This window comes from Ailuropoda melanoleuca, chromosome 2 (genome assembly GCF_002007445.2).
Source record: "Ailuropoda melanoleuca isolate Jingjing chromosome 2, ASM200744v2, whole genome shotgun sequence".
NCBI classification, from domain to species: domain Eukaryota; kingdom Metazoa; phylum Chordata; class Mammalia; order Carnivora; family Ursidae; genus Ailuropoda; species Ailuropoda melanoleuca.
Window position 1 is genome coordinate 115392262 of NC_048219.1, and position 26985 is coordinate 115419246.

At 35.1% G+C, this 26985-nt stretch overlaps 1 protein-coding gene and 1 long non-coding RNA gene across 4 annotated transcripts in view; both read left to right on the plus strand.

Annotated features, from left to right (window-relative positions):
* ARHGAP15 (Rho GTPase activating protein 15) overlaps positions 1 to 26985 on the plus strand; it is a 594053-nt gene that overhangs the window by 379380 nt on the left and 187688 nt on the right. For all 3 annotated transcript variants that reach the window (XM_034643265.1, XM_019800514.2, XM_002920055.4), the window contains one exon: positions 21874 to 21951. In XM_034643265.1, coding sequence (XP_034499156.1) covers positions 21874 to 21951 — 78 coding nt within the window. The remainder of the gene's footprint in view (positions 1 to 21873; positions 21952 to 26985) is intronic.
* On the plus strand, positions 358 to 6633 carry LOC117796121. The gene is made up of 2 exons (XR_004620493.1): positions 358 to 4888; positions 4990 to 6633. It is a non-coding gene; the product is annotated as an uncharacterized LOC117796121 (long non-coding RNA).

Below are 26985 nucleotides of genomic sequence, written 5' to 3' on the forward strand. Positions count from 1 at the left end.
ATCACATGCATTTGGAAAGCTTTCAGGTTTTCAATAAAAAGGCGCAAAAAAAAATTAGGCAGACAGAGATTTTCAGATATTTGTTGCTCTGGGATTCAAAAATGGATTTGTAGTTTTTAAATAGAATTTTAAAAATTATTGTTGCATAATGTGAACCAAGTGACTAAAAAGAGAAGTTATCAAAAAATTATCAGAGCTCTCACAAGAATGTCACTCTGTTTTGTGAAGTAATCTGTGGTTTATTGGTTGAACGAGAATCTATACATTGTATTTTTATAAACATTTCCCTAGAGCTTAAAAATTTGTGGTAATTAATAAATCTTAAATTAATTCAGGAAGCTACGAATGAGAACAAAATATTATACTCTTCTGTGGGTTTCCTAATAAAAAATGTTCCCTTTTAAAATGCCTAGAAAAGAATTTTTTTTCCAAGGAATTGTCACACTTTCAAATGAAGTGTGCTAACTTAAGCATTAATCATTGATACATGTATATTAAAAGGCATACAGATTCCAGAAGTAGTTGCATGGGTCCATATAATTGAACATGGTATATTTTCCTCTTTAGGATTTTTTGGAGTAACCTATTCGTCCCCCTTAAGAGTCATGTCTTAGAGATTCTTCTAAATTCTGTGAAAGGTTATCTTACAGTCTGTGGAATTAGATGTGTGTGTTTTTCTTGGGTTCAAGTAATCTTTTCATTGCTAGTTTTATATCTTTTTGCCAAATTTTATAATTTTCAAGCCACTTCCTATTTTCAGTTCAGACAAAAAAAAAATCAGGGGCACGACACTTTGGGAGGAAAAACTGCAAAACCAAAATAGCTTTAGAATGATACTGCTGGAAGAGTTTTTGAGCTTATACTAGGACTGTAGACCCAAAATGTCAAATTACCCAATTTTTAAGGAAATAAGAATGTCCTGAGATTTAGACTGAAAGCACAGTTTACAGAAGAAAAATATTTAAAATATTACCCTCGGTCCATAGTGTGCTACCTCATATAGAGAGCGTGGATTTATTTTTAACTTTTCATAGTACCTGGCACATAATGGATTCTCAATAAATGATAAATAAATGGATAAATTATATTCAACATTGCCTAAATCTTCATGGAAGGTTGCACACCATTGTTATACCTGTATATGGCTGAAACTAAAAAAAGAAAAATCAACGACCAACAGTTGTTGGTTAAAGGCAGCTGTCTGATTTGCATGGTTTCCCAATCTGTTTTCTAAACATGTAAACCATTCTGATAATGGTATATTATGTCTTTCTAAACTATATTCTTTTCTATCTATACCCAGCTACACTAAACATTTGAAAGTATGTTTCCTTAAAGATTTTATGTTCATCAGTTTTTGGATACTACGTTTAAGGGTGCCATGCAGCCACTAATAGAGTACCCATTTTCTACTCATTTTCATCAGAGGAAGTCATATCCCATTAAACATTGTTTCAACACCAATAGCCTGCTGTTTCTAATCAAGTAATTGAATGGCAACTATGACTTATAAGTGACATGCCTGAGAATAGTCAGGAGTAGGCTCAGGTCTCATAACCGCACAGAAAGTAGAGCACCATATCTTTTCCTCTGATTCAGACTTGAAATAACATGCTGGTGCTGTTCTGAGTGTTCATTTACTTCCCCATGAACATCTCACCTTCTTGATTCAGTGTTTATTTTTTACATAAATCTGAGGAAATTTTTATTTTGATGATAATTTCTTGAGTTGAAAGAGTCTGCCAAAGAATTTGAAATAAGATATATATGGTCAACTACACAGACTTACCAACTGGAAGCTAATGAAGACAGGATACCAATACTCTAAATTCTGACATGATTTTGCTATTGGATATTGATTTCATTTTCTACAAATTTACTTCATGTCAGAAAAGTTAAACTCTGCTGATCCTATCAAAATCCCTCTGAAGACTTTGAATATGCAAGTGCCATTAAAATTGGACTGTTATCTTTCTTGTCTTAAAAATGATGGTCTTCTTGCTATATTTTGCATTTTTTACTGTTTGGGCTAACTTGACTCTTTAGTCTCCCTACAAGGCAGTGGAACACCTAGCAGGCAGTATTGTAATCACTGTAGTAAAGTTTCTTTCCTTAAAGGTCGCCAGTTGGCCTGTATTTGAAATTGCGTGGCATAATATTGGAGTCCACGCTCTTAGCCCAGAGTTTGACAGCATAAGAAATGTGTGTTTTTCTCTGGATTTGATCCTTGACTCTGGGATTTCTCTATCCATTCTTTCAGTGTAATCTCAATGATACCAAAATCTTCAATGATTTCTTCAATGACTTCAAAGTTCCTATTTCAGAATGACTCCTCAAGCTATGTGTTATTCTCTGAGCTGTGGTCTAAGAACAACTCTTCTTGAATTTTCCTCCGGCATCTCAAACTGAACTTCTTCAAAATGCATTTATCACTTCCCCTAACAAACCTATTCCTCCTTCTTTGTTCTTTAACTAAGTCAATGGCATCATGCCTTTTTTCCCCATTCTTCTTTTCTTTTTTTCTTCCCATTCTTCTAAAAAGAAATATGTTGGATATTTTAGACTGTTCTCTCTACTTATGCAGAGCATTATTCACCAAGTTTAATAATCTCTGCTTTCTTACAATCTCTTGAATCTGATTCTTCCTTTCATCTGCTATGGCATTGATTAGAACCCTGTAATTTCTTTTGAGATCAAACTCCTAAGTGAGATTTTCTGCCCAGGCCACCTTCTTAAACATGGCAACATCATTCTTCATGAACATAAATAGAATTGTGCTATGCCTTCTTAGAATATCCCTCCAGTGGTTTCTTTTCTCCATCAAGATAAACAAAATTCCACACTAACTATCCCCATAAGCATATGACCTCTGTCTATTGTCCAGCTTCATATTCTCATAAGCTGCTTCCTATGCTCCAGGAATATCAACTACATCAAGTTTTCCAAAGGTTGATATTTTTCCATGTGCTGTTCCTTCTCTCTAAGGACTCTCTCCTTGCCCATCCATCTACCAAACTCATATTCATCCTCTTGTACATTGCACAGGAACCCCCTTCTTCAAGGAATATTCTCTGATTTGTATCCCCAGCCATCTCTCCATGGTGTCTTGAACATTATTAGGATTTCTCACTGCAGTGTTCCAATGACAGCTTTGCTCTCCGTAATATAGCCCTTATTGCATGGGTCTATAATGGCTGGTGCCTTTACCTGTTTCTCCATGTAGAGTATGAGTCCCGGAGTCTAGGCATTGTGTCTGGTTCATTTCTGTCTCATCAGTGCTTAACACACCAAAGCTGGCATATGGTATGGGCTCAATTCATGATTTATGATTAAATGGACGAATAGGTGGATATTAACCAAAATTCCTTTTCATCCATCCATCCATGCATTTATCCTTAAGGACTCAAATCCTATATACTGAAGATTCATTGAACTGATAGAAGACATAGTGAGTAGATGTCTCTTGAAACATAACGTGAAGTCATATTATCCAGAAGGAAGAGAAACTACCTTAAAAGTGAAAGCAAGGAGTTTTTTTTTTTTTGATTGTTTGTTTGTAGCATGGCCAATATGTATCGATCATATCAATATCTATATCCATATCTATATGATATACCATATTAGTAATAGTCTTCAATAGGATGAGATAAGACAGAAATAGAGCAATGATTCTGGTGATCAGGACAGGTTTCAGACAAAACAGACTTTCTCATCCTTCATAGGGTGAAACCAAGTCTCTCAACAAATAGTGTTAAATTATTTCATGAACCTGAGGGATTCAACTAACACCAGCCAAATTTGATCCTTTTGAGATCTAACAGTATCATAAGAGTAGGACTATCATCTTTCTGGTTCAAAAAATTATGTTTTTTTATATGTAACCCTCTGGGCATTGTGCCTACTTCCCCGTAAGTTTGTGTATAATTTTTCCCATTATCACCCCCTAGGTCTCTTTCACCATCGCCACTTTCCAGGCGTCTACCGTCCACTGAATAGCCATGTTTTTGATTATCTTTTCCCAAATGTATTAGCTTGCATTATTTAAGGCTGAATCTCTTTTTATTATTTCCTGCTCATATTTCTAAACTCCTTAAGTCCATTTGTATGATTCTTTTGTCTTCACAGATGTCCACAGTTCCTCCCAATTTAGTATCATCAGCAAATTTAATTAATGCTCTGTTTACCTCTCTTTCTAATGAAACCAGTCCCCTGTTTCATTTCATCATACAAAGTAAAAATATATTGGCAATAAAACAGTCCAAAGAAATGTTCCCTCACTGTAGGAGGGGAAGTTCAGGATACAGCAAAGAACCGTGTGGTGAGGAGTGGACAGGGCAGCAGGGTGGTGAGCTAGTTTGCTATTGCCCTAAAGCAAAATCTTTTTCACAGCAACTACATTTGGCAGATTGCCTGGGTTGGTGCTGGTGTGTGTGTGTGTGTGTGTGTGTGTGTGTGTGTGCTCTATAAGGTAACTATGTTACCCTAACTGAGGACTTTTTACTAAAGATATATTTATTGATACATGAAAAGCATATTTAAAACTACATACACAATTACAAGTGCAAGCTAGTAACAATTAATCCATAGTTTAGCTACAGACCTAGATATGGATACATACATCTGGATATATACACACTCATAATCATTTTCACTGGGCTTTGTCTAACATTCACTACTGTCTAAATTTTTATCTCAGTTTTTAATTTGGTAAATGGTTTAGATCCAAATTACCTATTGGGTTTAAATCAAATTCCTTATAAGTGTTAGATTTATAGAATAAAGAGAATTTTTATTCAGTTGTACCCAAAAGACAAATGTCAGTAAAAAAAAAAATATTTTAACCTCTAGAATTTATAGGCTAGAAAGGTGAGCTTCATCACAGAAAGAGGTTTTACNCAGTTGTACCCAAAAGACAAATGTCAGTAAAAAAAAAATATTTTAACCTCTAGAATTTATAGGCTAGAAAGGTGAGCTTCATCACAGAAAGAGGTTTTACTTGTTAACTTTAAAGTGAGCAAGACAAATGGTCTTTAAAGATGTGGCCATACAGATGAGGGGGGTGTTTTACTCAAGGAAAACAGAGATGACGTTTATTAACCACCCACTATGTGCCACACATAATGCTAGTACTTTCCAACATGAGTCAATACTACAGATTTAAAACCTATGTTACTACCTGATATTCCATAGACTATTCCAAAATCCAGTAAAATTTCATAAATATTTGCCATGTTGCACATGAAGAGCCAATCTTCAAAATATGGATCAATTAGTATAAATTTACTGACTCTAAAGAGGAAAAAAAAAAACCCTTTCACGTTTATGCTGCGATTAGGACAGACAGATGGTAGACCAACATCTCTATTGGTATGTAGAGAAGACAATGCATGCTCTCAGTGTTGAAATGAAGGCTGATATATACTTTACATATAGCACAAGGTCACCAAAGATGTTATCACAAAGGGATGATGTTAACAAAATAGTGACTGGGAATACTGTTAAGTAGTCACAGCCTCATATTGTTTTTGTAGTGAGAAAAATCTGATGCATAATGCATTCTTATGCGAGAATTTTCTCAGATGCCAGGACTTTACAGGCATAACTTTCATAAGCTTTAATGGGAGTTTCCTGCCAGCACCTGTTACAGTATAGAGTTCTTACTTTTCACACATAATCCAAGACTGGCTTGGAACACTGACTTGGAAAAACTAATATAGTGAAACCTTCTTATAATGTTTCCTCACATATAATGTTCATCTTTTAATACTTGGTCTGATATATGTATGTGCATGTTTTCCTTTCAAATTCTTTTCCCACCAGAAAGGCTGTTTTTTCACAAGCTTTTTATGGATAGGAGCAGATAAAATAATTTCTTTTTTTTTTACTGGGTAAACTACTAGAAAAGGCACATAAGGCGGAAAGTTATTAGGATAGAAATTAAACTAATGTTACAAATCAACTCTTCTTAGCTGGAAATAGGTCTAGAAACACTATGGATTCCCGAGGAGCCAGCAGAAACAATTAGAGTGCAGTGTGCAAAAAAACAATCACCGTGGATCCAAAACAAGGATCACAGGTCAAAATGATATAGTTTGGCCATATTTTCCTGTGTCTTTACAGAACGAATATGGGAAACTTTAATATTTAAAATGATATTGCATTTAACCCTGTGGATAAATCAGCAGGGTAATATTTTGTATAAAGGAGAGTTAAAAAGAATTCTTAAAATTTCATATTTTTAAAATTAAGTCCCACAAATTGTATTACCAAAACAAAGAAAAAATTAGTGTATCTGTCTAACTCAAACTGTTGGAGATTGCACAGAAATACTATCATGAACAATAACTTCCCTTTTAAAGGTGTTTGAAGTCTCCTCTTGTTTACTATTTCTAACATACATGCCATATAAGAATGAAAACAGACCTCTCTACTCAAAATCCTGTATCATTTATTGTCCCATTTGACAGCATGGTGGGCAGGGGAATGTTTACTTATTAAACATTTTTAAATAGTGAATTTGAGTTCCATATTTATAACAAAATATTATAAGTAATGTTGGTAGGTTGAGTTAAAGTTGGAAGGAGTCTGAAATCCTGAAACCATTAAATAAATAAATAAATAAATAAATAAATACCTGTTAGTGAAATTTGTCACAGGGGCAAACTTAGGTCTGAACAAGGACAACTCCAGGACAGATCAGGGTGTATTTTTGGGTTCTCATTTGCTCCCATCTTTTTCTTTGCTAGCGTGTTACATTACTTTGTAATGTCCCCTTAAACACTGTGCCTGACCTCCAACACCCTCCTCCTGGCAAACCTGCCTCAGGAATATCATTTATACTTTAACTTGAAGTTCAGACATCCTTTAAATTCCTTTGAGTGTTACCTTGAGTACAGTTGTTTAAAGAGGTAACAATTTAGCATTAAATGTCTTTGTCTCCTACTAGAGTCCTTTCCAAGCACCAGGAAAGAAGGGTTTTATTCTGTTTTGTTCTTTTCGATAAGGCAAAGAAGGGCAAAGGGAGTTATACTGACACCTCTAAAAGCATGCTGTGTTCCCAAGCTTAGTATCTTCCTCCTCTCTAAGGGTTTTGCTTGTAGCGTACTTTGCTCTAAATTTGGACAAAATAAGGTCATTATTTTCTTTTGATATTATGGCCAATGAATTAATAGAAGTGCATTTGTTTCTGGGTCTAATAGTCTTTGTTAAGATTTGTTTGAAAATTTGAAAGTTGACTGGGAATCCTGGACCTCATGAGGCTGCCATCGTTCAGGGCTGTTTGTCTCCCGCTGATGAACCTTAGGCTGAGTTACCTGGGGAGACTTCAGGCCACTACAGGGCTGAGAGGTTTCGGATGGAGCCCATGGTCTAGAGCAGGCAGCTGCACACCCAGGGCAGGAGCAGAGGACTGACGCGGCGGGAAACGTCTCCAAGACTGTGTTTTCTGCAGGCATGGTGCAGAAAGGAGAAAGGCTTGATTTTCAGAGATCCCATGATTCCAAGGACAAACCTCAGTTTAGAGCATTATACTCACCTCCAATGAAAAGATCATTGTATAAGTTGTCTCTGAAGAAGGATAATTTATTACACTTTTCACATGATGGAAAATCATGATGGTGAAAAGAATAAATTATGTTTAAGGATAAAATGTGTTTAGACAGGCTGAGAAACGTACCTTTCCTTCCCTGAATCTTTAAATACAGTAAGAACAACTCCATTTCCCTGTATCCTGGTATATTTGAAAATAGAAAATCCAGGCAGGATAAGCATTTGGATAATGGTAACTACCTTGGCTTAACTTGCAACCAATAGAGGATACCTGCTTCCACTTTCTGTTTCTTTCCCATTGTGTATCATACTTGCCCTCTTATCCTCCATCTCCACCTGTTCCATAGCCTACGCAAGTGAAGTCTTGTTGTACTTTCTGTCCTTGGAGCTGAAGTCTGCTGTCAGTACAAAATCAAATAGATTAATCTACACTAAAGTGCACGTGATTAGTGAGGTTAGATGTGAAATCCTTCCACAGGATTTGAAGACAAAGGAATAAAATTCTAATTGCATAATTTTAGACAAGCAAAATTGTATGAAAGGAACACTTTAGAACAGAGTTTTCATCCCCAAACTTCTGAAAAGATGCCCTAAATATAGCCTTTGCAATTAATGGTAAGATTAAACTTGGGGACCGATGGTGTAAAGTCCAGGTCTCCGAATTGATAATCTTTCATTTCTAACTTCTACAGCACTTCAAGAGTCAGCTATATTCAATCATCATGGATTTTCTAATATTCTTAAGATTCAAAATCTGCCAGCCCTTAGGGAAAATGGGGAAATTGAGACACTATTTAAATTTCATACAATGGAAAACATGAGATGTATTTGTAACTTGGCTTCTTACCTCTTAGAAAATTAAGTATATGGGATAGACACTCAATAAATATTATATTAATGAACATCAACGTATGTAGCATGTCTCAGTTTAATATACTTTCTTTCTGTAACAACAGATCAGAAAGAAGTGTTAGATGCTAAATATGCATACACACACACAAATATTTCAATAAGACTTTTTATGTAGACCTATGTGACAAAATCCTCCAGAAGCAGGAAATCTGGTTTGTATTATACTAGTGCTAGATGAGTTTAAATAAGGGAACGATTGGTATTGGAATGTCTTTTTTTTTTTTTAAGTCAACAAGTAATGTTTTGAGTAACTGGAGTGTGTGCAATGCTTTACTAGATAGTTAACAGCCCTCAAGTAGTAAAGAATGAAGCTGAGGATATAGGTCTTTCCTACACCACTAAAAGAGATCTTGCCTTACCTTTCTACTTAGGGAGTGATAGTAGAAGTTAAAAAGCCAAACCCAATACTAGCTTTGGGTCTTTATGCATTTCTTTTCATACAGGACCTACAATCATGAATGACAATGGTATGAATTGTTCAGAGATAGTTAGAGCTTACAATTAGGGAAAACGATTATGTCTTTTAGGCTCCATTGTAGAAAACTTGTATTTGTATTTCCAAATCTGGGTGTGATTTGTCCAATAATAGAATAGTTTGTAAAATACTTAAATTTTGAGATTTCTATTTTGCCTCATAAAGATTTGAATCTGATATCATGGGTCCTAAAGCATGTTTCAGATAAATTAAAGATATACAATAGAGCATTCAAGGACACTCAATAGTTTATCTTTCGGTCTTTTTCAAATGAACCTATAGGAACATAAACCTATATCATAACAAAGAAATGCAATCAATGGCATGATATTTTGGTAATGAAATAAATATCATTATTGCTTTTTGTTTATAATAATACACATAATCTTACATATGCCTATATGTATACATATGCACACATAGAAAATAGTCAGAAATATATAAAATAATAAATAAAACCAGAATCATTTTTGTAATCCCACTGTACACAATTACTATTAATAGTGTAATGCATAATGTATATATAATACACATAGCGTATTATAGTTATATATAATGTACTGCATAATATATATAATATATATAACATATTGCCTGTTTGAGGATATAATGTGAAACTTAATATATTTCATAATGTCGTTTCCTTCTAAAGTTGGCTATAGAGCATATACTAACCTGAGTGTATTGTTCAGATGTGTTGCATGTGTGAAAATATTAGAGACTGCTGGTGCCATTGTTACTAACTCATCAATTTGTGTACGGGATTCACCGTTAGTGCCTCAGAACAATACTAGGGCTATAGCTCCATAATATCTGGACTGTGTACTCTGTTCATTGCTGTAACTCCAGTGCCTAGGACACTTTTGCAATATAATAAATGCTTAATCAATATGTGCTAAGTGGTATTCAAGGTTGGAGTTCACCAACTCAAGGTCTTTCCATCCAGAATAGATTGGAATTTTTCTTTCCTTCTGTTGAACCACAATTTAGCATAGGTCCATTTGCCAAAAAGAGAGGATTTTGTACTAGCCCTATGTCTCTGTTTAGCAGAAGTATTAACAATACCCACATGATACTCTCTCCTGTATTATCAAAAAGGAAATCATAATCTTATTTATCTTTCCCTAGAAAAGGAAATTTAATCTTTTCAGCCTCATTCACTGTCATGACCAGGAGCCCCTTCTTTAACTAGAAAAGAGTCTAATGGCACCAGAATTTCTCATTTGTCTGTGATCTAAATAGGACTTTACCGGTGGTAGATATACTCAAACAGGTTTATAGTATATTTTGCCTTTGTGTCTGGAATTCTGCTTCCCTACCCCACTTTAGAGGCAGCAGCCAGAAGGGCTGTCTCTCACCTGAATCCTTAGCAGAAGCAAGCCATCAAAACCCTCCAGGAAGTGGCTAGCTAAAGGGTCTGAATTAGAGGCACCTCCCCAAAGAAGATCAAAAGTTATGCTCCACCAACACAGAGACACTGAGAAATGGTTGAATGTGTTCTAAATTAAACTGCCCTGGTGGTGAGCAGAGATCTGCCAAAATCTTTCAATTAATCACTTTTACCTTCAGGGCAGAGTTAGGCTGAGAGTATTTCAATAGGTTTTTATTGGAACAGGGTTATTTCAGATATTAAACTATGTTGCACAAAGTAAAAATAATGTTATTTTTAAGTTGCTACTCTTGTTAAATAAAAGTTGGCAAGCCTTCTTGGGGTCTGTATTGTGTCTGTGTATTTGTGTATGTGTGTGGCTTTTTTTCTGTGCCGTAAGCCTCATTGATTTAAAAAAGTGAACAGCAATGAATTAGGTGGTAAACATATTCATACAATCATTTTCATTAATAATATGTTATAAATAATAGAAGAAAGGTTTTAAATGTATAATTCTGTGCGACACAATTGAGATATTTTTTCCTACATCTTCAGCAGTAAGTTAATTAGAATCACCTGCATTTCCTTGGGTGGACACCAAATGGATTGCAAACAAAAACAGATTAAAATAGCTGCTGGAGCTCATGGCATACAGATGACAAGATTCACAAAAAGGACAACGAGGCACTGAAAATGTTCGCTTTTCAAACAATTTTAGAGGAAATTTAGCTCTTGCAACTTCTCGGTAAAAGCTGCTTGTAAGTGTTTTGCTGAAAGACTAGAACAGCTTTGTTTCTGATCCCTTGATGAGTGAGAGAAATGTTTAAGAAAGATCACTTTACAGAGAGATTCAGGCTGAAATGCGATGACTGTGATTCAAGCCAAGCCAAAAATTACAGTTCAGAATGAAAGGGGAGGGACGTGGTTTGGGAATCCATTTTCCCACATTCCTGAATCTCAATCATCCCAGCCGATGTTTTAAAAAAAAGTCCAATGGAAAACAATGAGGTCACTTTGTTTAGATGTTTAAAAAAAAATAGGGGTGGGGGGGTTTGAAAAGAATGAGAGCAAATATATGAATTTTAAATCAATATCTATTTCAAGTATAATGGGATTAAAGGCTAGACTTTATGTAACTATTATGACTTCATCACAAAAGGAGCCATTTTTCAGTGTTTTCTTCTTGTTTGTGTTGGTAAGCCTCTTAGTGCATGCCTTTAAGTTATGAAGGAGTTTGTTGGTAAAATTTTTAAAAGAAAAAGCATACATGGGCATAGTGTACAGATCATTCCTTCCTAAGCTCCAAGCTTTCCTTAGGAATGGCACCTTCATTAAACCTGCTCCACTCATCCCGCTGCAGTGGTCCCCCACGGCTGTTTGCATTTGCTTGCAAACTACTGAATGACCAAGTTAGCCTGTTCATTCTTATTACCCCTATTTATTTTGAAAAAACACTCTGAGCAAGTCACAATACCAAAAAATGATTTATTTACATCAGCATGATCACAGCAGAACATAACAATGGAACTCAAACATAAAAGAAACTCAGAGAATGAGATGCGATGAACCAAATACAACCTTCAACTTCAATATCTTCCAGACACATGAAGTTTTTCCTCAAGACGAGAGCTCTCACTTAATGATACTCAGAATCATTGCCCAATATTTGTCTTCAAGGCTAAGAAAAAAGAGAGAGAAAGTAAAGAAAAAGAGAAACATGTAAGAGAATTTATCAAAGACTATTTCCAGGTTCTTTGCTTTCCACTTTGCAGAAATCATTTCAGTTCATTACCTTTTGTCTTGTCAAATCAAGGACGTTGGGTGTGCTAGTGAAATTTCACAGGAAAATTTAAGGTCTCCCGGAGATCCTTCTTACTTTGAGATACTTTCAGAATGATTCTAAGATTGATATAATTCTATAAACCATATTTGTGTCTACCATCATATAGGCTTCATGTTGTTAGGCCTCAAATTCTTAGCTGGGTTTAGACAGATACGTAAGTATCAACATGTAAGATATGAGGCACGGCACATGAGGTGCCATCCTGAGACTCTCATTTCATTTTACTCAGGTATTAAGGAGGGTACACGATAAATTCCACCCACATCACACTGGCATGTTGTAACTTCTTTTCCTTTTGTTTTTATCTTTATTTGCCTATCAATTAGTATTCTGTACATTTAAAAGCATGATTTTAAAGGCAATTGTCTCAGTGGTACATCTAAATGGAATACGAGCTGAATGAAATGTATGGAGGTTATATGCAAAAAAAAGTCTAATACATAAAAAAAAATTACAGCAAATGGAAACCAGGATCTAGGCCTCAGGACTGATGTGAGGTTTCACAAGACTTTTTATAAACTACTCTCTACTTTTCTGGACTCTGAGAGTGTGGATAAGTCTCTCCAATTCTGACACAGTTAGTGAAATATTATGATAAGAACTAAGAAGAAATACAAGGAGAAAATTGTAGTAGTGAAAAAAGTGCACACTGAGGAGATTTGCACATTAAGGAGGATGACTTTTGTGTTTCTGGTAACATTTAAAGAATTTGGTGTGATTCTCATGTGCTTCTCAAAGTGTTCAATGTCCTACTTAAAAGGAACTGGAGAGATGGGAAAGTAATTCAATAAACGGTTTTCCCATTTTTTTTCTAACAATGTAACTTTATATAAGAATAATAATTATACTTAATAATAGTAGGGGCACCTGGGTGGCTCAGTTGGTTGAGTGCCAGACTCTTGGTTTCTGCTCAGGTCATGATCTTGTGTTGGTTCTGAGTTCAGCACAGAGTGGGCTTGAGATTCTCTCTCTCCTTGGGCCCCTTCCTCTGCTTGTGCTCTCTAAATACAAACATACATATATACATACATAAAATTTTTAAAAAATAATAAGAAGAATACTTAAAGGTAAGAAAGTCAGCCATCCCCCACTCCCATCCACAAATACGAGTGCCATAGATCTTTTCAAGGTATAAATGGTATAATACAGGACCAAGAAAAAACACAACTAGTAATGCTCTTAACACAGGATATTCTGTCCTTTTCCTCTCCCAGTTTTAAGTTTATCTTCTCAGGTGCTTAAATAGGACAACACTGGTTAAGAGGTCAGGACTGGGCAAATAGCAAATATGACATGCATGAATGAATGAATGAATGACCAATATATATGTAACTATTTTTGGCTAGGATCCTTAACAATTTTATTTCCTAGTATAACACCTTAAACAGATGCAAGTTTGGGAGGGTGAGGGGTTGGATTTAATAATGATCCTAACTAAACAAGTGTTCAATGAATAGTTCTTGAAGAAAAACCAACATCTCTCCCTCTCTGATCCAAAATTCTGTGTTTGATACCATTTTGTCCTTAGTCCCATATATTATTTACTTTTGCTTTTTTAGTTTTAAGACATTAATTTAAATCTGGAATTTGGTCCTTATCTAAAACACTGGCTATACAAACAATATAAAATAATGTCACATTTATCAGCATCATATGTCGTAAACAGTTTTCTCAGAAATAAAAAAAGCACTCTTCTCTTAGTGACCTCTTTTTCACTCTAACATTTCTTAAAAAAATTTAGCAACAAATATTTATCTCTTTCATATCTTAAGAGGACTACAATTCTTCTTTTCCCCATGAATCTACTTATTATAAAATATCTGGTAGATGAAAAACTCATTTTATTCAGACATAAGTCATTGAAAAAAGGCTATTTCCCAAATCAATCAAACAAACTTAGTGAAGGAAAGTTAAAGATAATGTATAGCATTGTCAAATCACTATGTGGTGCACCTAAAACTAATATAACATTGTATGTTGACTATACTTCAATAATCAAAATTACTAGTAAAATTAGGTATTAGAATTAGTAAAAGTAGGTATTGTGTTATGATATTAAAAAGAAAAACTTACTGTGACTATTGTCTCTATAAGATTTTGTAGCAGAGATACAAGGAAGGTAGGAGAAAATATCAAAATGAGATGAAAATGTAAAAGAAAGGGCAGAAGGAGCAGAAAAAAATAAAACAATCACAGTAATAAGGGGAACATTTGAGAAATCATAAGTGATAATAGAACTTCTGTAAATATGAAAAAAGGACAGGAGCAAGAAAAATAAAAGGCAATGAAGGGTATACTTATCCTGAACCCTATATTAACATATTTTCCCCACATTAGAATTAGAGACACATGAGTATTTTAAATATTCATAATGTAATCCCAGGTCATTTATATCCCATATGACAACAGAGAAGATTATTATACAGCAGTCATCTTCACAGTCTAATGAAACTTTTGTTCTCAGCATTAAAAAGTCTATCTTTATGAAAAACAATGCAAGCCCCCATTCAAGCTGGCATACTGAAAAAAAAAAAAGTCTGATTCTTCTTCCTCAAAAAAATCCCAATGAAATAATAGAAAAGATATGTTGAAAAAGAAAAATAATAATAATGGTGCTGAAAACAGAAAAGGTGTCATCAGTTGACCAGAAATAGAAATTCCAGAAAGAAAGAAAGCAGATGGGATCAAACAAGTGGAGAAATTAGAGCAGAAGAAACACCATTCCCAGTCACAATAATTAGGTACACTTCTTTCCAGGGATTTTCTAGAGAATATCCAAACTTGGAGTTGAACGAAGAGTGGAAATTGGCAAGAGGATAATAAATAAATAATTCACTAAATATCAGATCTAATATGGCAGACCTGGGCCCCTCTCCACTTATCCTGTACCAAGCAAGCACCTGCAGCAGCTGCTGGAGCCTGAGAACAAGTTTTACAAGGACAGAGGAGAGGCTGCTGGCATCTGAGAAAGAAGGCAGTAGAGAATAAGGTAACTCAGGTCGTCTCTATATAACAGACATAGAGTTAGATAGCTTTGCCCAGGAGCAAAACAGTTAAAGTATTCCTTGTCCAAAATAAGGTCCTCCCTCTTTTGGTAATTGAAGAACTACCAGCCTACTGTCTACTCACCCCTTCACTCTACAAGAAACCCTCATTCAGTCTGCCCATGTAAGATTGAAGCCAATTGGAGGGAAAAAGGATATGTGCAAATACAAAAATACCCATGACACACCCTATATTCTAATTAATTTGCTCTTTCAATCATAAGGGCAATCTGATATTTGAACAGCATCCATTTTAAAGTAGTTTTAGATGGAAAAGAGACAATAGAGGGAAGGATATATCAAGGAAATAATATAAGAAACTTTTCTGATTGAAAGGGCCTAGATGTGGACACATCTGAGTAAAATTTTACTTCTACAAATTTAAAGAGAAAAATCCTTAAAAAAAAATCCTGAAAAAAAAAGCAATTGACCTACAATGCCTCAATGATCAATTTAATAAAAGACTTACCAGCAGAGATGCTAGAAGATAATGAAACATTTTTTCAAAGTTAGAAAAGTAAAAGTTTATGAAGGTCGAACAAGTATTTAAATCAACAATTCATTATGAAGCAAAATAAAACAGTAATTGAGATGGAAAAAATAAGAATATGCATCAATCACATACTTTTATGAAAACAGAAGTCTTAAAAATAAATCCAAGAGAGAGTAACACTGGAACACAAGTAGTTCACTGTGACCTTGAGGGGCTCTGTCCAATATGGTAATCACAAAATCACATTATTTAAAATTAAGTAAAATAAAAATTCAATTGCACTAACCACATTTCAAGCACTCAATAGTCAGCCAAATGCATCCAGTGGCAACTGGCTTGAATAGGTAGATAGAACATTTCCATCATCACAGAAAGTTCTTTTGGGCAGTGCTTAATTTGAGGAAATGGAGGAACCTACAAAAGAAAAGAACACATCAGGCCTTGACTTTTGGGAGAGCTCCTTTGTGAAGTGAAATTTTAGGTTGAACCCAATCACCCTCCTTTTTTTTTAGTAGCAGTTAATATTGAATTATAGGTGAGTCACAAAATATTTATAGAGAATAAAATAAAATAATCTAAACTCTAAGAATACAAGCAATAAAGTAGATGATAAAATTGGAGCTATGAGGGAGAGAAGGGGAAGGAAGAGGAAATGCACTAAGTTTCTTATTTTTCTATAGCACAGAGGTAATTTGATTTAAGAAATAGAAATAGAAGTAGGCCAAAGTAACTAATAATAACAGAGTACATAGGAACAATGCACTAAACTCATTTTCTTTTCTAATAGGGAGTCAATAAATACCATTCAAAGTTAAATTAATAAACAGAAATATGACACATTTACATGAGTAACAACAAAAAGAACTAAAACTGAACTGTTAGCAATGACTATCTTTGGCTAGCAGGGTGGGGTAGATATAATATCTTTGTATAATATTTTGTGTGGTTTGATTTTCATTTTTGCCCAAGAAGTATATCTGCCTCTATAGCAAAAAAATCTATTCAAAATGGTTATTATAAAGTCATAAAGTTAACATGTAGAAAAATATTCTTGTTTGACAATGAGAATTGTATCGACTCTTTCCTAAGTTAATCATTCTTGAAGGATGGGACTCTCACAAGAAGTTATCAACAGTTAAATAAAGCCAGCAAATAGATGCAGCATAAATACCAGTCATTGAGACAGAGCAGGAATCAAACTTCGAGTTTCAGATTGTATCCTATTCTCTCAGTCATTGAATTTAAAGTGTGAGAACAAATAAATTGGTGGTAGAAGGTTGGAGACACTCAATTTAAGGGAGGAGGACTAGTCTGAAAGGCACATCAACTTCCCTTCAAGTTCAGCGGTAGACTCAAGCAGGACCTTCAGAAAGACCAAGAAAGAAATGTGAATCTCTCTTTGGGGGCATTCTGGGCATTCCCATGCTCATTGGTTTTTGCCAGAGGGAAAATAGGAAGACCAAAGAATTGCGAGAATGACTCTTCTTGCGGTAGCTCTGGCCTCCTAGGAATTAGGAAGTGCCATAAATCTCAGGAGAGGGGCCATTTGCGCAAAATTCCCAGCCCACATTTCAGACTCCAGGGGTTCAGATGCATTTTGTTATGTTCCAGAAAAACAAGCAAGCTTTTGGGGCACACCTCACAACCAGGCTCAAATTCTATATCTTCATGGTTTGCCCATCATCCAAGCTACCAAGAATGCTACCTAATCCACAGTTTGCAACTATTTTTAACAGGTTCATCTGCATTGTTAGAAACTGCCTGTATTTTGGCAGATAAGCCAGTCAACTGTGGAAACAGTACTGGTCTCTTAGATTTCTTTTTGGAAAATGTCTCAGAGTTATAGTGGGAATTACTCATGACAGCTGCATTCTTTCCACTGGGTTTAGACCACCGTTTGGTCTAATAACTCCTAATTGTGTGTCTATCCTACTCTAAGCTTCTTTAGAAGAAAAGGTGGGGGCGGGGGGTTGGGGAGAGAGATTTCTGAAAGTCTCCTATAGCAATACACAGTGACTTCTGTCAACGGTAAACACTGTTTTGAAACTTAAGAAGATCAACTGATGATGAACAAATAAATGACCTTTTGGTGAACATGGATTTCTTCAGAGAATTTTTCATTACTGCCATTAATACCAGTTTGATATTTAAAAAAAAAGGAAAATGACTTAGTTTCACCATGTTCCCAAAGTATTTTTAGCATAACAAGAAAAGTTCTTCTCAGCATCCAGTCATGGTATTTTCTTAAAAGAAGTACCTTTCAAAGTAATTTTTTCTCCAAACTTTACCAAAGCACAACATGGGTACCTTGAAGACATTGCACATTTAAAAATCATACGAGCTCTAATTATATTTCCAAAATAAGTAGTTTCCAATCCAGTAAGGATAATGTGGTCATGAAAAGGATGTCCAAATCCACCAATTTACATTGGTTTGGTTTGGCATAGCTTTCAAAGTTCTTGGAGCAAAAAGAGGATGGCACGTGAGTCATTGCAATTTGGGTAATAATTCCTAGGGCTTCGGGTTTGCCACTCTGTGAGGCATTCAGGGGAAAACTAATCAACTGCAAGACTGTACCTATATAATTTATCACTGCTAAAATTCACTGATATGTTCCAGATTATTTTGCAAAATGTAATACCCTCCTTTTTAATATGTACTTTGTCATTTTCACTCTATTTATGTAATTTAAAAAGTATGATAGCCGGGGAGCATGAGCCATTTGAAGCAGGAGCCACTAATGCCAGAGACTGCTATCCTTCACAAGATATATGGTGTTGATATCTCTGAATCTAAAGGGCTTGGAAGTTGTGTAAAGTTAGATTCAAATTGCATCTAATATGTTTTGCTTTACTCCCTCTTACTTTCTGGTTTCTATCTTAAGCCACAAAGCAGTTTCTCTGCTGTGCCTTAGTTCTACAACCACAGTGGTGGCACTGGTCTGAGTTACGCTCCCTGTCTCCATCCCCAGCCCTCCCTCCTTTTATCCCAGAAGAAAATTGGGTTATTAATTTAGGATGAGGCTGCTTTGTTTAAACAGTATAGTGTTTTCCAATTGCTCAAGCGTAATATATCCAACCCATACTGCTCTTTCAAATGTTTTTGATTACCCAACTTAAAAAAAAGAAAGAAAGAAAGAAAGAAAAAGAAAAAAAAACTTCTACTGGAATTTATGAAACACCGGGGGGGGGGGGGGGGGGTACTTCATATGTTGTAACTTTAAATTTTCTAGAAAAGGAAAAGAAAGTTTTGGATCCTGGGTAATTCCAGTAATTGAACAGTTTACAACTCTAGACAACATATGCATTTACAATAACACATAAAATAATTAGAAAAGAAAGAGTCCCAGCTTCAAAATAGAAATGTGTTTGATTTTGTACCTTGAATAAAGAGATATGCATATAAAATAAAACTTAAATAAGGTCCTTATTTGCAATAAAAATTCGTTGACATTCAAGTAACATCATTTACTACTGACCTCTGATAAGGGTCCAACTAATTAACAAAGCAAAAATTGATTTTAAAAAGAATTATATAGTAAGTTTTCTTGTTTGTATTGTAATAGATTTTAAGCAACACTTCATCTTGAATCATTATTTTAAATAGAGCTAATTTAACTAATTCTATTAAAAGCATATTAAGATTTCTCACTTGGGGAATGTAGGTCTGCATATTGCATCAATGTTTCTATTTACTAAAATATTCTTTTTCTCAAATTCTTTGAAACAAACTGATAACTCATGGGAAAATACCAGACCACCGTCATTTGGTGAAATTTTGTCTGTTTGTGGTGGCAAGCAGGATAACATTATTCACCAATCATGGTTTTGAATGACCTTTGTCTAGTTCCAATTCCAAAACGATTACCAGAAAGGCCCCAAACTTGCCACCAGAAAAAATTTTCTACAGATAACAGGGAGCCACTGAAGGTGATTTTAAAGAATTCTGAAATATTTTCCCTAATAGGTACATGTTCAGAAAAAAATAAATATAACACTGAAAGGGACATATGTACATGAAAGTTTTAATATTTTTAAAATCTATTATATTATTTAAAATTGTGTAGGTTAAATCTAGGTGCCAAGCACTATCTAATGACAAAGCAAGAAAAGTAATGGGTAATAAATTATAAAGTTTTGGGCATGTGTTTATAAACCGAAGACCAAAATGGTCACATACTAAACCCAGGAGTTACATATTAGAAAAATTTTAATTACGATGATTGTTACATTTCAGTTGTCAAATGCACATTGTACTTAAAAGCAAACACACTGGAGTGTTAGCCTTTGATTAATGGAGCTATTTTGTGCATTAAGAAGAAATAATATATGTGATTTTTATAAATGTATGTGTCTTGACACTCATACACACTAATAGGTGTCCAACCTCATCTTAATTCCTCACAAATTCATAATTCTCATGAAGGGACAAGGACAGTGATTTATTATTAAATTATTCTAGACCTACAAAACTCAAACCAATTGATACATTTGCTAACAACTATTCCATTATATTTATATTATTCCAAATTGCTCTATAGTTGATCATATGGAAGGGTAAAAATCATGAAGATGACTAGGTGGGCAGGGAGAATTTATAGGAGAGGGAAAATACTTTGTATCATTCTATGATGATGGATACATGTCATTATGTATTTGTCCAAACCCATAGAATGTACAACACCAAAATGAACCTTACTGCAACCACAAACATCGATTATGATGCATCATTGTAGGCTCCTCAGTTGTAAAAATGTATCACTCTAGTGGGGGGTGCTGATAATGGGGGAGACTATGCATTTGGAAGGACAGGAAGCATATGTGAAACTTCTGTACCTTCCCTTCAATTTTGCTATAAATTTAAAAATGTTCTAAAAAAATAAAGTATCAAAAAATAGTGAATGATTGTTTTGAATTATACCATCAATGCCAGTGTTGCAAGTTATGTTATTCTACCTTAAACTATTGATGAAATATTTTGCACAATAACAGAAATGTTCCTACTGTAAAAGAGATCATTTCATGTCAGTAAAGAGCTTTACAAAGCCCTTATTCTGTTATATTATGACAATAATTTCTACCAACTTATTTAATACTTATGATTGTGAATTACAATGTTTAATCATGGTGCTATGCCGTTTCCTTAGAGAAACAGCTGAGATATTTGGGTGGTACCCTAATCTCTGGCCTCTCTGAAGGCCTGGACACATCAAGGAACATACATATGACATTAAAAGTATGTCATTCACGTTCCTTAAGGACAATAATAGTGTCTCAATAAGTGTTTCTCTATTTTTCTGTTTCCTCATTTTTCGATAACTTGGTCATGGAAATAACTACATGCTATAAATAGATGTGTGGAAAACAAGTGGTTGATATCCAAACCCACTGCCAGAATAAGTTATTTTGAATTATAGATGACCAGTTTTAAAATACTATGAAACTAATCTCAGCATTGTGTCAAAGACTTTCTTCTTTATTATCCCTCCATAACAGAGTACTCCCATTACCTGTAATATATTAGAGATTATCAAACTAGTTATACATCTGGAACAGAATTTTCTTTTGTAGTTTAAAATAATTAGACCAATGCATGTTATGTTATTGTAGTACAAGAAAAAAAAGAATGGGGCAGGACAGGATGGAATAGAATAGAATAGAATAGAATAGAATAGAATAGAATAGAATAGAATAGAATAGAAAAGGAAGGGAGGGAGGGAGGAAAGGAGGAAGAAAGGAAGGAAGGGAGATTCCACAAATGCCTTGGGTTTTTTCCTGTCCAGAAAGGGGTAATAATATATATGTGAAGGTTCTTCTCCTACCTATCACCTGTTTAATTCCTATGTTTTCCTTGGGACTGAATCTTAACTATAGTGTGAAATCCAACACTACCTATTACTCTTCTATGATTCAACTAGATTAAAAAACTAATGAAGTACTGTATGGTAACTAACAACATAATTTTAAAAAAGATTCAAATTTGTTGATGATTGACTATGACTGAACTTTATGATTAGTTTGTTGAAATCAAACTATTGAAGATTGCTTGGTTTAGAACACAGAAATTTGTCTTCTCTATGAGGAAGGGATATTTGGTGTTGATTTACTATACCTTCTTTCCCACATTTTTTTTCTTTTACCATCTCAGTTCTTTTATGAGCAAATATAAAACATGCCCTTTTATTTTCAGGTCTAGATGTTGATGGAATATACCGAGTTAGTGGCAATCTGGCAACAATACAGAAGTTAAGATTTATTGTCAACCAAGGTAAGTGATTTCTTCACTTCATTTTTTTTCAGTCGTTTCATCTCTAACAATATTTCAGACTCTGTGCTCTATGTATTATGAATCTGTAATGATGAAAATTTTGAAGGGAACAAGAGAAATTTGAAGAAATGAAACTATTATCATCAGAGAAGTAAGAAATCGCCAGTTTACTTGGGGATTAATAGCCTAGAGAGAGGAACCAACTAACAGTTTATGTGAAATAAATAATTAGTGGAATATGACAAACAGAAAACGAAAAAAAGAATAGTAAGAGGGTAAAAGAAAAAAAATATCCTAGCTTTGAAAAACGTTACTGGCATATAATAGACACAGAATGCATGTGAATTAATATTGAGTAAATGAATGATGGAAACATAAAGGTCAAAATCACAGATGTTAGAAAAATATGTAATAGGTAAGTAAGAGAATTAAAAATTAGGAAATACATATATCATCAAAGAATTACAAATTAAAACAATAATGCGATATAGCTAAACATCTATTAGGATGGCCAAAAGCTAAGCCCCTGACATCACCAAATGCTGACAAGGACCTGGAGCAACAGGAATTCGCATTCGCTGCTGGTGGAAATGCACAATGGTGTAGAAACTTTGAAAGATAGTTTGGTAGGTTCTTATAAAAACATATTTATAACCTACTACCCAGCAATTGTCCTCCTTGATATTGACCCAAATGAGTTCAGAACTTGTGTTCACGCAAAAACCTGTGCACAAGTATTTTCAACAACTTTATTCCTAATTGATAAAACTTGAAAGCAACCAACATGTCCATCAATAGGTAAATGGATAAACAAACTGTGGCACATACATATAATGGAATATTATTCAGTGTTAAAAGGAGCAAGTTATCAAGTCACCAAAAGACTTGGAGGACCCTTAAATGCATATTGCTAAGTGAAAAAAAAACGGTTTGAAAAGGCTATGTACTGTACCATTCCAACTCTATGACATTATGGAAAAGGGAAAACTATGGAGACAGTAAAAGATCAGTGGTAGCAAAGGATCTGGGGGGAGAGGGGGACGAATCAATGAGCACAGCGAAGATTTAGGGCCGTGTAACTATTTTGCTTGATATTATAATGGTGGATAAATGTCAGTATACATTTGTCAAATCTATGTAATATACAACACTAAGAGTGAATCTTAATGTAAACTATAGACTTATTTAGTAGTAATGTATCAGGGGCACCTGGGTGGCTCAGTCTGTTAAGTGTCTACCTTTGGCTCAGGTCATGATCCCAAGGTCCTGAGGTTGAGCCCCAAGTTGGGCTCCCTGCTCAGCAGAGAGCCTCCTTCTCCCTCTCCCTCTGTTGTTCCCCCTGTTTGTGTTCTCTCCCCCTCTCTTTCTCTGTCAAATAAATAAATAAATGAAACCTTTTAAAAAAAAAAATAATAATGCATCAACATTAGTTTATCAATTGTAACAAATGTACCACACTAATAAAAAATATTGATGATAGGGGAATTTTGTGTTGGGGTAGGGGTAGAAGGGGTATATGGGAACTCTATATTTTCCATTCAGATTTTCTGTAAACCTGAAACTTCTCTTTAAAACATTATGAATTTGGAAAAATAAAAATAAAAAAATAGGAAATGTTCTAGAAAACGAGCAGACTGTAACATCTTAAGTTGGTGAAGGATAGAATACTGGTTGAAATATCTGTCTCTGCAACAAATCTCTATACATCTTAAAAGGTAGGACTTGAATCATCTTTGTCTCTTCTGCCATTAAACAACAGTAGCTCTAGGGTGTGCGTAAAGGGAGGTTTTAATTAATATTTGTTGAATACTGTGTGTGTGTGTGTGTGTGTGTGTTGCAAATAGGAGAAATATTAATACTGAGACGCATTAAATTCTCCAAAAGCTTAATTTGGGTTGAACCATCCTTTTAAGTGTTGACTGCAATACTTCTGTCCAGTGCATGATTTTTATTTCTGAGAATCTTTGTAACTGAGAATCTCCTCAGCTCTGTTTATTCACTAATATGAACCTTTATGTTTCATAATTACTCTCCTTCCAAGGCAAAAACAGAAACAAAAACAAACAAAACATTATTTTAAAAAATGCAAAACCAAAAAACCCCAGAACTTAGCTTTACCTCATTTATTCATATTGGCCCTATTGGACTGAACCAGAATGCCCCTTGTGAGTAAAAATTGGATAAAATAGGCCCAGCCTCATTTTCGTTCCTGCTTATAACCAGCTAAAATCATTCTTTTAATATATTTCATACTGAAGCCATATCCTGATTGGGATTCTAGACAGCTGGGCAACACATTTCTTCTACAAAGAAGAAATCTCAAAACAGAAGCCATGCTAGAAACAAACACTAGTTGCATTTCCTGCCTTTAAAAAAAATTATGCTCAGCAGTTTGAAAAGGCAAAAAAAAAATCTGCAATGAAAATATGAAATCTGTCCATCTCATCTTTTGCAATCCAGACTTCAGCGTCCTCTGAGGCTGTGTAACTGCTCATGTTTCCACGAGAGTTGACAATGTAAAGCTGGACAGAGGCCTGAGTTGGTATCTGGTAGCACAGAATTGTCAGTAAACTGTCTCCCTGGTTTATAGCACTGTCACAATGCAGCATGCTCAACACAAATTATGCTACATTAGGACCTTTGATACTGGCGATTTCATCCAAGTCGTGTTGTGGAGTTTTTTGAATTAGATGATAGAAGAATGCATATACAGGCCTGTCTCAAATTTTGCTAATCAGATTATCCTTTGAATGAAATCTCTGGAGTGGACCCATAACTTTGGTGCTAACACCATACCTTCCCCTCCATCTGCACACTGGCGCCTAACAGCAGAGCTGACTTAGAAGAGAATCAGTGCTGGGTACAAAGAGGCTGACTGTGTACATTGTAGCCTCCCTTCTGTGCATGTGTGTGTGAGCGTGTGTGAGTGCGTGTGTGCGTGTGTGTGTGTGAAATGAAATAAAGTGGCAATGAGTGATAGATAATTCCACGAAAAGCATAAAGTGGTATGTGAATGCAATAGATTCTTTTTTGTTTTCAGAGATGGAATATACATGATTTTGGCATACTCCCTTTGTATTAATACCTTTTGTCTCCTCCATGTTCACATTTCACAACATTTCCTTTTAGAAGGTTCTAAATATACATTTTAAAAATGAACAAGTACTACCCACCATTAGGCTAGACAAATGAAAACTGATTTGGGGGATTTTCAAGAACAGTTCAATCACAATTTATGTATTTCACTAACTTTCTTGAATGCTATAATCATCAGCAATTCTAAATACACCAGTTGAATGATTCAATTTGTTTTGGTTTTCTGTTTGACTCACTAAATCAGTACGAATTGGTTACCCTCATTATACTTCCAGATCAGATGGCATACAAGTTAAATTCAAAGTGATCACTTTTGAAAAGCATGTTCTAATTATAACTAGTAATGATGATAATAATCATAATAATTATTATTATAAAAGTAGCTAACATATTTTCATAACTTACTATGTGCCAGGCACTGTACTAAGTGCTTTACTTATATCATTTATTGTAGTGATTTCTACCATCCCATAGAATAGGCACTATTACTGTTCCCATTTTAAAGGTGAGGAAACTGAGGCTCAGAGACGTTAAATAATACCCTAAGGTAATAACAGTTCAAGTAAGTGAAAGAGTTAGGACTAGACCCCTGGTGCCTCTGACTCAGAGCCTTTGCTGAAAGCCACTGCTGCCATTGGGCATGTTCCATTCATTAATTGTTGATTACCTTCTTACAAAAGTGAGTATCAGTCTTTTCATGCTACACGTACTTGTTAGTCACTTTTTGTGTTCACCTGCTTTCCAGTGTTTGTAAGTGACAAGTACTGCCATAGGAGTTTGGCTAAAAGAGGTCAAGAAAGAGAAATGTGGAAGAAAATGCCAAACATCACAGTTATGAAGAAGGCTGGCATTGCCTCACTCTGTAGGACTTTATGTATCTGTGTTTTGACCAAGAAACTACTTTAATACAATACTCTGTTGCACCCTTCAGCAGTCATTGAGAACTCTTGATTTACTGGGCCATCGGTGCATTGAATAAGCAGTGCTCTGCCTTGTTTACTGTATTTGGTGACAGCTCTCAGTGACATTTTGCTGATGCAACTCTTCCACTCTAGGAGGGCATCCCGTAAAGAAAACTGGTCCATGACCTTAGATGTCAACCTGTCAACAGCCTGTGACACTGTGTTGATTCTTCAGAATGATCTGTGACCTGATGGTTTTCTTGCTTGGGGGTACTTCTGCAAAGGACCGACTTCAGCATCGAGGAGGCTGCAGAACTGTCTTGAGAACTTTTGACAGTGGGTCTTGGAAATCCCACTAGGTTGAGTTCCCCTCCTCCTGACATCCACATTCTGGTTTCAGCTGCCCATCCAGGCTTATTGCCCAAACTCCAAATTCAGTTCAGACTCTCTTTCGGTACTGCTTAGATGTTCTATTTCACCCTTTAAAAAAGGGATAAGAAAGACTGGCATCCTTTTTGGAAAATATCGACTATGAACCCTCCCAAACCCATGAGCCAATGGGAGAACTATGAGGCAACGGGGGAAGAACCGAGTGGGAATTTTCCAGACTGGTGTTTCTTAGTACACAGTAACAAATATTCCCTCTAACCATTTCTCTGAACTAGAGGAAGTTACTTCCCACCAGGATTTTAGACATGTTTTCCATATATAGGAAAAAAATTTAAAGGAAGAATCTTAGGGACACCCTCCTTCACTTTTTCACACCCAGAGGAAAAAAATATATAAATGCTATAAATCTACATGGCCAAGAATCTTAATTGGGTGTGTGGGTGTGTGTATGTGTGTGTGTGTGTGTGTGTGTGCATATGATTGTGCATGTGTGTTGTTTTAAATGGGAGAGAGGGTTTTTTTTTCCCATTAATTTACAGTCTTGCACTTTGCATATCTTTATTCACCCAGATCTTATTGGCAAAATAATCCAAATTAAACATTGGCTTAAAGAGATGAATTTGTTTATTTTGAACATGCTAAGAAT